The following is a 15,339-nucleotide window of genomic DNA, read 5'->3' on the forward strand; positions in this document are numbered from 1 at the left end:
ATTTTCTCTTTGCCATCTACCTCTTTCTTCAACTATTTAACCACATACCATAATAGCAATTGAGCCTTTCCTCCAAGCTCTCACCACTGACCACTTTCTACTCTCTCTCTTTCTCTCACTCCCACCTCTTCTCCCTTCAACTAACCACAGCATCTAACATTTTCCTCCAGCATATCAATATATATATATATATAACAGTAGTGGTAATAGTAGTAGTAGTAACAATAATAAAAGCCAAAAAAAACTGTTTATGTTTTTAAAAATTTTAATCTATGATATGCAAAACAAAACTTTGAAATGTATGAGAAACAAAACCTGATAATTTCAGGTTCTTTTTGAATGATAGTTTATAGCAACTTTCAAATACTGTTTATGTATTCAAGATTCCGTGTTATATTTGTGTTGCAACCTTTACATAACACCTCCTATGTTACACATGTTCCATATTATGTTAAGTCGTCAGTTACACATTTTCTGTCAGAAGCTTTACATAGCACTGTTTGTATTACTTGCTACATGCTATGCAAAGTATAGTTACATAACATGTTACATTTTCTATGTTCAATATATATATATATATATATATATATATATGTATATGTATGAAACATATATGAATATCTTCAGTAAATCATAAATCCAAAAGAGAAGCACAGTCTCAGTTATAGAGCAGCAGAGTATATAAATAAAGATAGATATGGCTTTGTATATGGGGTTAGCCTATGTTTCACGTCCATAAAGTGCTCAGCTTTACAGAATTTCTTCAGACCCTAAAACTGTTAGCCTATGGCCTCTCTAGCAAGACTTGCTAGAGAGGCCATAGGCAAATAGGTTTTAGGGTCTGAAGAAATGCTGTAAAGCTGAGCACTTTATGGACGTGAAACCCAGGATAACCCCATAGACTGGCCATATCTTTACCCATATATATATATATACACACACACATATAGAGCCTTACTCATTATGTCTGTTATGTTGTACTGGTTATATATTGTACAGTATGTCTTATGTAGCATTCCATGTAGCAAATCTGTTACATATTTTATGTAAGGAACCTGTGACACAGGTTATATGTTACACTTACCATGTTACAAGTGTCATCTTTTGTTTATTATGTTACAGGATTCATTTAATGACCGTCATGTTACAACTTTCGTCTTACATATTAAATCTTACACGTCTTATCTTGTTATGCATTCAAGCCCTCAATATCACAAATTCTGTCACATTTTTCTTGTTAATTTGTGCATGTAAGTCCTTACAATGAGAGTCCTTCTAGTTCCAGCAGTCAAACTGGGGACATTGGGTTTTTATAATTTGTCCTCGCTTGAATAGCGGTTAATCTATCAAGCTCATCCTTCCATTTCTTTTCCTCAAGTTTCCATTTCTCTAACTCAGCACCAATAACCATTAGTCGCAGCATCTGTAGTCGAGTTTAACAATAAATCAAATTTACATGAAGCTTCAATATTGTTTTAAGTTTATTCAAGATTTAAACTTTAACATGCAAAACCTACATCAAATAAACAACGAAATGAAATTCAAATAGGAATCACACTTGCGTTTTTGCACAATTCTCTCTCATGTGTAGATAGATTCCCTCATCTCCCTGCAGACATTAACTTACAGCTGTTTAAGCTGAATTTAAACCACGTCATCCCACTAGGACTAGTAAATGTCATAGCTACAGCTCTTTCTTATGATTAAGTCATAAAATAAATTTCAGTTGACTAGCAACTGTTACTGTGGTCAAAGAGGATGAATAATTGTTTCTTGTTTCAAACAAAAGTGTTTTAATAGAACTGAAATATTGACAGTTTCTGTTACCTAGGTGAATAAATTTCTATGGAGGAAAATGTTATGAAAGCATAATAGTCAGAGTGGAAAAAAATCACGGAGTTATTACTTCTGGTTTCAAAGGGCAGATTGTGTGGTGCTTGTGTACAAAGTACAATGTTGTATGGAAGCGAAACATGGGCACTGAATATAGAGGATGTATGAATGCTGGAAAGAAACTGGGTGAGTAATTTCCTTTCCTTTACTCCCCATGATTGTAAATCAGTGAACAACCTGAAGTAGGATGTATTCCGACAGGCTCACTTGCCCACAACACTGTATGAAGAAGAATGTCTTTTAATGGTCGTCCAATAACCCAGTAACCAATTTGTTATTATATTTTTGTTGAAATACACTGCCTTTGTTTGAATGAATTTTTAAAAATAATAAACGACCGTGAGGTTGTGAGTTTGAATCTTGGACCGGGCTGCGTGTTGTGTTCTTGAGCAAAACACTTATTTCATGTTGTTCCAGTTCACTCAGCTGTAGAAATGGCGTGGAGAGGGGAGGCTGGTATGCATGGGCGACTGCTGGTCTCCCATAAACAACCTTGCCTGGACTTGTGCCTCGGAGGGGAACTTTCTAGGTGCAAACCCATGGTCAGTCATGACCGAAGGGGGTCTCAGCAGCTCAGTAGCTATTGTTACTACATTAGACTTTGCTTTTCTAAATTTGCCAACTTTGTACAACCCTCATCCAAACCTACATGATGCAGTTGCCTCCCATCAACTTGTTTCACTGAATTTCAACCTCATAGATTTTGTATTCAATACCTTCTCAATCCTTTCTATTTAAAATGGGTCTGGAATTTTCATACCTTCTCCATGTCTCCCTATAAAACACCAACTATAGCAGCTCAAGCTGAACATTAATTACATGACCCCACTAATTTATCCCTTTCTCTCAGTCTAGATGCACCAAATTCTTAGATTTATCATGAATCGAGTTTCAATTGAATAGATGCTGTAACTCACCTCAGCTCCAACAAGCTGGGTTTCACCATTGTGCCGAAAATAACTCTTGCCTTTAAAAGAATAGAAACTTTCCTGTGCAAACGTGGAGATTTCTGTCATAAAAGAAAAATAACAATTCTATGGTTATTACATTTGAAAGCTGGTAGCAAATGATGCAAACTTTTAGGAGTATTAACCTTAACTTAGGAGTTGAGACAACTTTTCAATATTCATATAACATTGTCATGGCCGATGCCAGTACTAACTGACTGGCACTTATACCGGTGGCACATAAGCACCATTTGAGGTGGTTGATGCTAGTGCTACCTGACTGGTCCTGTGCTGGTGGCATGTAAAAAGCACCATTTCAGCGTAGTCGTTACCAGTGCCGCCTGACTGGCTCCTGTGATGGTGGCATGTAAAAAGCACCATTCAGGTGTGGTTGAAGCCAGTACCACCTGACTGACCCTCATGCCGGTGGCACATAAAAAGCACCCACTACACTCTTGGAGTGGTTGGCATTAGGAAGGGCATCCAGCTGTAGAAACCTCGCCACATCAGACTGGAGCATGGAAAGGGATGTGAAATGATGATGATGATTTTGAACTTGGAATGTTATCAGCATTTAAAGCCTATATTCCATACTGGCATGGGTTGGATGTTTTGACAGGAGCTGGTATGTCAGAGAGCTGCACCAGGCTTCAACTGTCTGTTTTGGTGTCGTTTCTACAGCTGGATGCTTTTTCTAATGCCAACCACTTTACAAAATGTACTGCATGCTTTTTATGTGGCATTGGTATGGGAGCTTTTTACATTGTACAAGCATAAGTGCTTTATACATGAAACCAGCACAGGTGTTTCTTAAGTGACGTCAGCACACGTAAGGCAATTTGTCAGATGCTCAAAAAATTCTAACAATCCACTGAACCAAATAATTACCTGTTTGAGAACTCTCAAGAGCAAAAACAACTTCCCACTACATTCATATTCTATCCAGAGAGAGAGAGAGAGAAATATATATCACTCAATTGCTTAATGCAGAGAGAAGTTCATTATACAGCTCACATCCTCTCCTAATGAGCCAATGTGAGCCAATATGCAACCATTTGATCTGTTAGAAGTAGCAGACAAATTCCCTCAGATCACATCCCATTTCTTTAAAAAAGGAAGGCCACATTGAACAATGAAGTCCCAGAAATACAAACAAACAGGATGGTCACAGTTGGAATGTTTTTGACCACTGAGAAGATCAAAGGTTTACTCAATCAGAACTGACTCCAGACAAAACAACAAGTCATCAACTTCTACACAAGAAACCTCTAAGATGAAGATAACCCAATCACATAAGAATCTGTAGTGGTGACAGATCATTCTCAAATGAGGATAAATCAACTGTCTCTCTTCTCAATGCTCTGGACTGTCACAACTTTTCAGAGAGGATTGTCATGGTTGAAATGCATTTGATTATAGGTCTGGTGGTTCAAAGTTGACCTGGTGTTAAAACAACATCAACAAGTGTCAAATCAATGAAGGAACCTATATTCAGTCGCTTGATGCACTAGAAGTAGCAACTAGTTTCCCTACATTACAACTTAATATAGATAATATAGTATGAAGTACATTACGGCTAAAAAGGGGAAAAACTGACTGGAATATTTTTATTATTGGTCAGATCATTCAGGATTACCTTGAGTGTATAAACAACAACAACAGCAGCAGCAACAATATACATACGTACCAATAATATGCAAATCTGAAGACATTTTCTTAGCATTAAGAACTGGTTTGAAGTCTACAGTTATATTTGATATGATCAAAGGTTTTATCATCTGAGTGAATATCTGATCACAGTGTAGGCGAAATTTGTCTTTTTCTTCTCTAGATAAATGCACACCAACAACTTTATAAGCATCACTGATTCCAAAATACAATGTACAATTTCTTCCTGTAAGGAATATACACAAACACACACACATATATATATATATCAGAAAAGCATTGTGGTACAGAACTAAAATAACAAGACAAAGAAGACGGAGAGTTTCATACAATGCAAAAAGGGAAGAGTTTAGTAACCTTTATATATTTCGGGCACAAAGGCCCATCATCAGAAGTAAAACGGAGTCAAGAAATGTGAGTCTATACAAATCTTGCTCGTTGTTTGTTGTGCTACACAACAATCAACATGTATAGACTCATTACCTCCGCCTTAGCAAAGGTGGAAGTATTGTTTGTTTGTATGTGGACAAGATATCTCAAGAACCGCCAGATGGATTCAGATGCAACTTTCAAGGATATTTGACCTCGTGACTGGCACGAACTGATTAGATTTTGGGATCAATCCAGTACCAGACAAGGATTCTGGATTATTTTTCCTGTTTTTTTTTTTTTTACTTAATTTTTGAGAGCGGTCGGGTTCATTTTTAGTATTCTCGTTTGTGAGAGCAGTTGAGTTTATTTCAGATATTCTCATTTTAAAAATCATCTCTGGTTAATTGTTGAGAGGACATTGGTGTTGCCTTGGTGGAGGTTTGTGCTCTCTGAGTGCTCTTGTCGGCTCGTAAAATACACCATTTTGAGCGTGGCCGTTGCCAGTACTGCCTGACTGGCCTTCGTGCCGGTGGCACGTAAAAGCACCCACTACACTCTCGGAGTGGTTGGTGTTAGGAAGGGCATCCAGCTGTAGAAACTCTGCCAAATCAGATTGGAGCCTGGTGTAGCCATCTGGTTCACCAGTCCTCAGTCAAATCGTCCAACCCATGCTAGCATGGAAAGCGGACATTAAACGATGATGATGATGATGATGATGTTAAATGGTGATGATGATGATGAAGACGGTACATGTAAACACACATACACAAATTTGTTTAGAAAGAGGGAGAGGAGAGATAGAGTTGTGGGGAGGATAAGAGAAAAAAAGAAAAGAAGAAATAAACAAACGTAAAAGCTTACGAGAATTTAACATTCCACAGACAGTTTGACCTACTTCATTCATCCAATTTGTTTTGTTTGCTCGTAGAATTGCATGAGTTGTATCTTCGATGAAAGGCACTTCAGCACCTGGAATTGTGATGAAAATTATTACAAGACATGCATTGATACAAGAACACATAAATATATAAGACAGCAGGAATGGGGCAATTTACTGAAATGATGTTCAGCACATGCTTTGTATTTATCTAATTAACCACCACAAAAAAAAAAAAAGGCAACCCAGTAAATGGTTAGTATTCATTTAACCAATCACAGAAGACTGAAAGTCAATCAGTGAATGCCTGATGTTTATTTAATGAGCTATGGGAAAAATGAAAGTAAAGACTGACCTTGGCAGTTTTTCAACTCAGAGTGCCTTGAGACATTAGTAAATGCTAAAAGTCATTTAGCCATTATGTCTGCTATTTATGCTGTTCTGCCATCCTTTGAATCATCATCATCATCATCATCATTTAACGTCCGCTTTCCATGCTAGCATGGGTTGGATGATTTGACTGAGGACTGGTGAACCAGATGGCTACACCAGGCTCCAATCTGATCTGGCAGAGTTTCTACAGCTGGATGCCCTTCTTAACGCCAACCACTCAGAGAGTGTAGTGGGTGCTTTTACGTGCCACCGGCACGAAGGTCAGTCAGGCGGTACTGGCAACGGCCACGCTCAAAATGGTGTGTTCTATGTGCCATCCGCACAAGAGCCAGTCCAGGGGCACTGGCAACGATCTCGCTTGAAAATCCTTAAACATGTCACGGGCACAAGTGCCAGAAAGGCGATGCTGGGCACAGGTGCTATCCCGATTTCGCTTTTACTTGCCCCAATAAGTCTTCAACAAATATAAAAAGACATTGTGTCTTTTACTTGAAATACAGTTAAATAGAGTATAGCTGGAAAATAGCCATAAACAAAGGGGTACAGTTGACTGAAATGATTTTTTTTTTGTGCCTTAGTTCCATTTTTATCAGGTCTCCCTTTCTTCTGTTTATCCTCTTGGTCATGTTGCCTTGAATGAATAGAGACAACGTAGAGTAGTGAAGACTCTTTAGTACTGCAGAGTGCAAGACAACCTTATTAGAGCTGGTGCTATGATAAAATGCATCTGGTACACTGAGTAAAATGGTTTGAGAATGAATGGAAACAATGCAAGATCAAGAGAACATGAAAGTTTCTATCGTGATGGTGTCATGATACAATGCAGCCAATGCACTCTGTATCGAGTTCGGTGTCAGGAAGGGTGTGCAACCATAGAAACCTTACCAAAAATGGAATGTATGAGATGTAAACTTCGAATTCTTCTAGGTGAATAGTAACCCTCAATAAGAACCAACATGGACCAAGATAACCTGTCCAACCCATCCTGACAAGTAAAATATAAATTAATGATGATGATGATGATGATGATGAATGTGCTTTAAATCCTAATCCTCATAAAATACAATTTCTTTGATAAATTGGAAGATGTGGTGTAGTCACTATCGCCATTCCAACTTCTAGGAATAGCTGGGTAGATGTGATGGTGTGGTTAGATATTCAGTCTGAGCTTCCACAGAATGTTATTTTGGGGAATGAATAACACAGAGAAGGTAGTGCAAGAGAGATGACTCTCTGAGGAGAGAACTGCCTTTCTTGGTAATTCCCACATCTTTCTTCCATACAACCAATGACCAGCAATTATTCAGATGGAACACTAACATTGACTTCAGTGTCTTCATCTAGTTTTCTCTTAGTCTGAGAAGATCTAAAAAAGGTTGTGGATATTTTTTTCCACTTCCCCTAATTAGCAATTAAAGCAAAAACAGGAAAAAAATTTATCATTTGGACAAAACATGGTGTAATTGGATGAGTGACTGATATGCTGAAATTTTAGACTACAAATCAACGAGTCAGAAGTTCAAATCTTGGTATAAGTACTGTATTGTGAACTCTAATCCACTCTTGACTAGACATAACTCTAGTTGTCCTAAATAGACATGGTTATAAAACACAAATATGTAAATATGTACGACTTAAATGACACGTGTGATAAATATGAGTGATGAGATGTATTTGCATGTAAAAGATCAGATACCCACAATTCATACTAATGTCGAAATTGTCCATGAAAAACAATACAGGCAAAGAAACTATATAAAAGCAGACAATATACAGAAAAAAATGTATTAAATATATAAAATGTGCACATACCATATTGATAACATCCATCCTGTAGTTTAAAAGGCTTCTCCCTTAAATCATATCTGTCTTAATAAAAATAAAAACAATAATAATTGGAGCATTGGGCATGATAAAAAACAAACAAAAGCTATACCTGGATCCTCAACACTACACACTATCCAAAAAATAGCCCTGCTAGGAACAGCCCACAGTCTACATAAGACACTATCAATTCAATAGTATAACCTAAACAAAACAGGTCACAAACACAAGCCACACTCTATACCGCAATTACCCAGTGAAATAAACTTCCACCAGCAAGTTAGATAACCAATGCATTGCACACTTAACACACAATACAAGCAGTAATACAACAAAAGACTGCAGCACACCTCAAGAGAAAAAAACAAACAGCAACTTAAAGGGATGAAAAGCTAACCCATCTTCAATTTGTCATAGATGGATACAGCACAGTGCTGATAAGAAAAATCAAAACCACTGGTTCCTAAGCTGGTTATCCATTACTCTACAGACTAAGTTATGTGTGGTTCTTTAAGAAGTTGTTGATAAAAACAAGCCAATTATAAATTACTTGATTTCTTCAGAGAGTTTGTACATTTCATTTCAGGGTCTTCACCACAGCCATCCTACAAGGAACAGACATGAAAACCAGGCTATAACAAATAACAAATAACAAATAGGTAGTTGATATAAAATGGTAAGAATATTTAGCTTGAAATCATCATCATCATTACATCATGATTAAATGTCTGGATTCCATGCTGGCATAGGTTGGACATTTTGGCAGAATCTGAGAAGTTGGAGGACTGCATCATGCTCTAATAGCTACTTTGGCATGGTTTCTTCAATTGGATGTCCTTCCTAACACCAACGACTTTTCAGAGTATACTGGGTGCAGTTTTTGTGAAGATCACTTCATAACTTACAAGGCTAAGGGCCTAAAGTGACCCCTATAACTGAGAGAGAATTGAAGTGAGATGGTTCTAAGTAGGGGATGAGGGAGGAAAGTAAGTTGAGAGGAACAAATTTAAGTTACTATTGGATGGTGGCGGAGAGGGTTTAAATATAAGTACTAGGTTTGATTTGATTGACTAAGTCCATCAAAGCGGAGCCTCATCATGGCCAGTCTAAGGACGGAAACAAATAAGAAGGTAAAAAGAGAAAGATGGTAGATTTGAAGGTCCTAAAAATAAAAGGGATTCATGCTGGTGGCACGTAAAAGCACCCACTACACTCTCAGAGTGGTTGGTGTTAGGAAGGGCATCCAGCTGTAGAAACTCTGCCAAATCAGATTGGAGCCTGGTGTAGCCACCTGGTTCACCAGTCCTCAGTCAAATCGTCCAACCCATGCTAGCATGGAAAGCGGACGTTAAATGATGATGATGATGATGATGATGATGATGACTTTGTAAAACTTTGAACATGAATTAAACTTTGTATCCGCTCATATAAAAAAAGGTGAAGTCAACCCCAGAAGGATTCAAACTGAAAATCATAAAAATCATATTTCACATATCGAGCCTTCCTTTATTTGTAACACTTTCATAGGCCATTAGGATGAAAAAGGTAGACAAAGTATAACTTACGTATAGTCTAAAATCAGCTAAATTTTCTTCCACAGTTTTTAATGCAGGAAGATAAGTTTTGGTATACTGATGTCTGAAAATATATAATAGGATAGCTCTATATTTTATATTTCTGTTGACAGTTGATGACGAAACAAATATAAGTACAAGTTTTCAAGGCATATATCAGTTCTCTGTAACAGAAAGAATCAATTCTGTGAGAGCCGATCAGAAATAGTTAATTTAGTGGGAGGTGGTGGCGGGGGGAGGCAAATAGGGAAGGGACTGAATGTAATAGTGTGCCAGTGCTGTAATAGTATGTGAGCTGAGTTACCAAGTCATCACTGCCCAATCACCATCCTCAGTATAGCAAGAAACCATGATGGAGATGACAGAAAGAAGAGGCAGTAGCAGTTGTAGCAAGCTTACATCACTGAGGTTGACTTTGGTTTTCATCATTTCATGATCAATACATCGTTAACCTGTTCGCCCTCCAAAATATGAAGGTATTTTTTATGTTAGTGGTCATTCTTCGGCTTCCTCTTCTCTTTGCATGTATCTGGGACAATTATTTAGTGATTGACATCATTAACAATTTCATATAAAAACTTCTATTCAACTCTCTCTACTGACTTGACAGGCTTGGCTGTGTGTCTAAGAAGTTCACTTTTCAGCCCTATGGTTTTCAAGTTTAATCCAAAGTGCAGCACATTGCACAAGTGTCTTCTTAAAAAACAATAGAAAATAAAAATATACAAAAAAAAACTTTAAAAACTGTACAATCATAAAGTGATTGATGAAACAAAGTATATTTACACTTTTTCTTTTTGTATATTTTGACTAGAGTCCGTTTTCTTCAAGTATATCAAATGCTTCACCACATGTTGTATGAATGGTCTACAAAGCATAGAAGCTGGGCACAAATAAAGAAGTCTGGCAATCATCTTCGTGCCTTCAGAATGGAAAGAAAGAAATAGAAACTTCAGTCAAGAAATGGCTTAAAACTCACATAATAAATGTTCTTGTAGTTTTTAACTGGTTTCAGTCATTGAACTTAGGATCATCTGCAAGTGTTTAGTCAATTACACAGACCTTCGTTCATTAACGTGCAAGTGGCTGAGCACTCCACAGACACGTGTACCCTTAATGTAGTTCTCGGGGATATTCAGCGTGACACAGTGTGACAAGGCTGACCCTTTGAATTACAGGCACAACAGAAACAGGAAGTAAGAGTGAGAGAAAGTTGTGGTGAAAGAGTACAGCAGGGTTCGCCACCATCCCCTGCCGGAGCCTCGTGGAGCTTTAGGTGTTTTCGCTCAATAAACACTCACAACACCCAGTCTGGGAATCCAAACCGCGAGTCCGCTGCCCTAACCACTGGGCCATTGTGCCTCCACCATACATATAATAGTCTCTGTCAAAATGAGATGATTGTGCCCTTTCCGTTTGTTTTTAGGACAGTAGGGGGTAATTTAAGGAATATCTGCTGTTGTGTGCAGCAGAATAGGGAACCATATAGAAGCTACCTTCCCTCATCATCATCATCCTTTTTCAAAGTTTGTTTTCAATACTTGCATGGGTTGGACAGTTTGATAGGAACTAGCAAGCCAAAGAACTGCACCAATTCTCTTTGTCTGCTTTGGCATTGTTTCTATGGCTGGATGCCCTTCTTAATGCCAACCACCTTACAAAGTGTACTGGGTACTTTTTACATGGCATCAGCACTGGTAGGGTCAACAAGTAGCTTGCAAGACAAAGATTCCTTGACTGGAAGGGGGAGTTGTATTGAGGGAGGTGGCTTTGTACCAAATTTCATTCATAGTCCACGTATACATTGACACTGTATTGTCAATGTATATTGTTAATGTATTAGTATAGAGAAGCAGTTGCCAGTAGCAAATGATGAAAATGACAATGCATGTATACACATGCACATAACAAAATGAACTAATGAGGGAGCCTCTATGAGGTTGCTTGATCAGCTAGAAATAGCAACCAAATATCACTGCTTGAAAAAAGGGAGGATGCACTGTGCAATGTAGTCCCTAGTAGAACAAGAAAAAGAGGGGACGATCATACCTTGAACACTTTTGATGACAGGTCTCGTCAGTGCTGACTTGGAGCTTAACCATCACAACACAGACAGAATTTGCTGAGACAGATATTCTATGAATGGAGGCCCTTCTTGTCACTAATCTCACATGTTTCTAAACAAGATAATAGTTCCCTTTGGCCGGACATGTTTTCACGGAAGACTGGAAACAAAATATCTCACTTGTATGATGTGACACTCACAGCTATCACATGATGTCAAGACAAGGAGAGAAAAACACACACACACACACATTTTAGGCTTCTTTTAGTTTCCATTTAAAGTATCCACCCACTAGGCTTGGGTCAGCCTGGGGCTACAGTAGAAGACACTTGCCAAGGTGCCAAGCAGTGGCAACGAACCTAAAACCATGAGGTTGGGAAGCAAAACTCTTAACCATACAAAATGGTTTAGAAAAGTAAGACAAATAAAATAGAATGAAGCAAAATTAAAATTAAATATAATTACCTCCAAGTATATAGAAGTGTTTCTTGATACTTTTGTTTTTGAAAATAGCATTGCTCAAATAGAGCATACAATATTTTAGTAAACTGTCCACCTTATTGCCAAAGTGGAGTTTGTTTTCCAAATATTCATTGCAAATCTCTAAAAATAAGACGACAATAAACTTAGTGCAACTTCTGACATCAGGAATTTGTAAATAGCAAGTTTGTATGTAATCAAATACAGTTACCATTAGTAATTGACTGTTTTTCATACACTGTGCCATCAAGACACACACAGTAATAAGACAAAATAAACACTAGTATCTTGTAAACACTATGTCAACAGACACAACACTGAAACAAAATAACAATCAGCAATTGTCTCATTGTTTCTGAAACACTATGTTATCAAATTCTTACCTTAATCAAATTGTTAGGTAAACATTGACATTGTATTGTCAATGTATATTGTTAATGCTAATATGGAGAATCAATTGCAAATAGTAAACGATGAAAATGACAATGAACGTATACACATGCACATAACAAACTGAACTAATGAGGGAGCCTCTATGAGGTTGCTTGATCACCTAGAAATAGCAATCAAATATCTATCAAATCATTGCTTGAAAAAAGGGAGGGTACATTGTGCAATGTAGTCCCCCAGTACAACAAGCACCCATTACACTCTTGGAGTGGTTGGTATTAGGAAGGGCATCCAGCTTTAGAAAACCACGCCAAATCAGACTGGAGTCTGATGCGGCCTTCCAATTTACTAGCCCTGGTCAAACTGTCCAACCCATGCAAGCATGGACAATGGACATATAATGATGATGATGATGATGAAGTTAAAAGGAAACAACACAAATCTACTTACCAATTATAAACTTTAAAATGTCGGCATTATTTATTACACTGTGTTTGATTAAGTTAGTCTCCAAACAAAAATTACTGAAAATTTTGAGAACATCAATCTTCACAAGTTGAGATGAAGCTTTTGCAGTTTTTAAAAGAATTTCACTTCCCGAAAGTTTATCAAACAATAAACCTAGTATAAGAAAAAAAATTAATTATAATTTAAAAAAAAAATGTAAGTAAAAATAAATAAATAAATAAATAGGCGCAGAAGTGGCTGTGTGGTAAGTAGCTTGCTTACCAACCACATGGTTCCGGAAATGCTAATAAAATGTCACTGCCTACAGTTCAGTGATTTTTAAGGCAAGTGCAAATGTAAACATTCACAAAGACAAACAAAAATGACAAGATTAGTACAGTTTCTGTCTACCAAATCACTCATTTTGGTCTGGCCTCTCATGTCTACCCTACAATGTCATTCTAAAAACAAACAATTACACTATCAAAATCTTGAAGCTACAACATAATTCAGAGTAATCTGAATGCTAAAGGGTTAATTCTTGCATCAAACCTATTTACATTAGTTTTCCATCAGTAAGTGCAGGTGCAACTGTGTGGTAAGAAATTTGCTTTCCGACCACATGGCCTTGGGTTTGGATCTATTGTGTACCACCTAAGGTAAGTATCTTGTACTATCGACCTAGGTTGATCGAAATTTGAGTAGATATGATAGACAGAAACTGAAAGAAGCCTGTTGTATACATGCGAATATATAGACATGTATATGTGTGTGAATGTGTGTGCATGTTACTGTCTTTTTGCCTTAACTTCTTGTGATTGTCGTAAACAAATGTCACCACCATGCAAACAGCGTCTGTTGTTTCCAATTTTCCATTAAAACTTGTTTGGTCATGGTGGATATTACTTTGTTTAGAAACAGGTAGGAGTTGGTGACAAGAAGGGCATCTGACTGAAGAAAATCTACCTCAACGAATTCTGTCTGTCTCATGCAAAAATGGAAAAGTGGATGCTAAATGATGATGATGATAATTTCATTTAAATTGTGTAACTTACATAGATCAGGATCAAACCAGGTGAAATTGCACAAGCAGCTCACTGCAAATTTGTTGGTATAGTCAGATTCATTCCTTTTAAGAGCCGAAAAGAGATGGTGAACAAAACTTTGATTAGCAGAAATTGCAGAACAGATTTTTGGCACAGTCGATAAATGGTAGAGAACACTTAGAGAAGCCATTGACAGGAGAGGAAACAGATGGCCATTGTGTTCTTCCAAATTGTCCAAAACTGATTCTATTTTTAATAGAATGCCATGTTTCATAAACAACGTTTTAATATCAGAACTTTGGTCAGCTATGAAAATTCTGTTAATGAAGTCCAAAATGGCTATTTCATTGACAATATTTTCTTCATTGCATGTCATATCCTCATTAAACTGGTCAATCAAATTCTTCACAACAACATCATTTATTTCTGATGGTAATGGTGCCCCCTTCAGAAGCAAATAAGCCATGTTTCACAATAATCTGTAAGAGAAATTAATGAGGGTAAGTACCATTATTTGTTTAATTATGATTGGTTGAAATGGTCAAATACTTCTCACTCACAATGTTTTCATATTCATACAGAAAAAATGAAAAAGAAATTCTGATTTTCCCTGCAAGCTGTATTTAACTTTAACTTTTAAACATGGGAACTTAGGTGACTCAAGGCTTATAGAAGTCCATGGTGCCATGCAAAACAAGCAAATCTGAATCCACACGATCATGGTTTTGAGTTTGCTCTCATGAACAAAATACAAAATTAAAGATTCACCATTCTCTGAAGACCTTCCACTGCATGTTTAAATGTACTCTTTCGTGTATCATTATAATATCAGCTTCTGCTTCACTGAACTAGATGTCAGCATATCTTCTTCACCCAAATCCTATCATCTCTTCTCAGACCTCACAATAAGCACTTCGTCTGATCTTTCCACACTAGAACCATAAATCCACTTCCATCTCTATCCATATTTTCCCTAAATACATACATACAAATACAGACTTACAGAACTTTTGAGCACTGATCACATAAATCTCACTAGCTGAGCCTCTCAAACTGCAAGAAATAGCAGCCAAATCTTCCTTTGCGCAAATTTTTTTCATATTCGTTTTCTACCCCCCCCCCCCTTTTTTTTGTTTTTCTTGTTTTCGTGACCGGAACTTAAACTGTATATTGACCAAAATTGGTATTTCTTTGCTTGAAATTTTTCACAAATAACTTTCAGACGATGTAGATTATGTTTATATCGAAATTCAGAGTGGTCAAAAAATAAATAAATAAATAAAAAAGGTGGGCACGCAAAAGTAAATGAAACTTGAAATTTTGATAAAAATTTGTGACGTGTGTCAGTATGCGTGTGCATGCA

The 15,339-nt window shown here is 37.1% G+C and overlaps 1 protein-coding gene across 5 annotated transcripts in view; it reads right to left on the bottom strand.

The window, feature by feature from the left end:
• Positions 1-247: 247 nt before the first annotated feature.
• LOC106871329 (uncharacterized) overlaps positions 248-15,339 on the bottom strand; it is a 16,963-nt gene continuing 1,871 nt past the window's right edge. For 3 of the 5 annotated variants that reach the window (XM_014917721.2, XM_014917719.2, XM_014917720.2), the window contains exons 2-12: positions 13,986-14,455; positions 12,934-13,104; positions 12,079-12,216; positions 10,335-10,470; positions 9,540-9,612; positions 8,525-8,579; positions 7,963-8,019; positions 5,742-5,849; positions 4,528-4,734; positions 2,811-2,902; positions 248-1,423 (exon numbers count right to left, since the gene is read on the bottom strand). In XM_014917721.2, coding sequence (XP_014773207.1) covers positions 1,289-1,423; positions 2,811-2,902; positions 4,528-4,734; positions 5,742-5,849; positions 7,963-8,019; positions 8,525-8,579; positions 9,540-9,612; positions 10,335-10,470; positions 12,079-12,216; positions 12,934-13,104; positions 13,986-14,442 — 1,629 coding nt within the window. In that variant the 5' untranslated portion in view covers positions 14,443-14,455 and the 3' untranslated portion in view covers positions 248-1,288. The remainder of the gene's footprint in view (positions 1,424-2,810; positions 2,903-4,527; positions 4,735-5,741; positions 5,850-7,962; positions 8,020-8,524; positions 8,580-9,539; positions 9,613-10,334; positions 10,471-12,078; positions 12,217-12,933; positions 13,105-13,985; positions 14,456-15,339) is intronic. The other 2 variants (XM_014917723.2, XM_014917722.2) reach the window with 2 other exon arrangements.

Source organism: Octopus bimaculoides, chromosome 10 (genome assembly GCF_001194135.2).
Source record: "Octopus bimaculoides isolate UCB-OBI-ISO-001 chromosome 10, ASM119413v2, whole genome shotgun sequence".
NCBI lineage: Eukaryota > Metazoa > Mollusca > Cephalopoda > Octopoda > Octopodidae > Octopus > Octopus bimaculoides.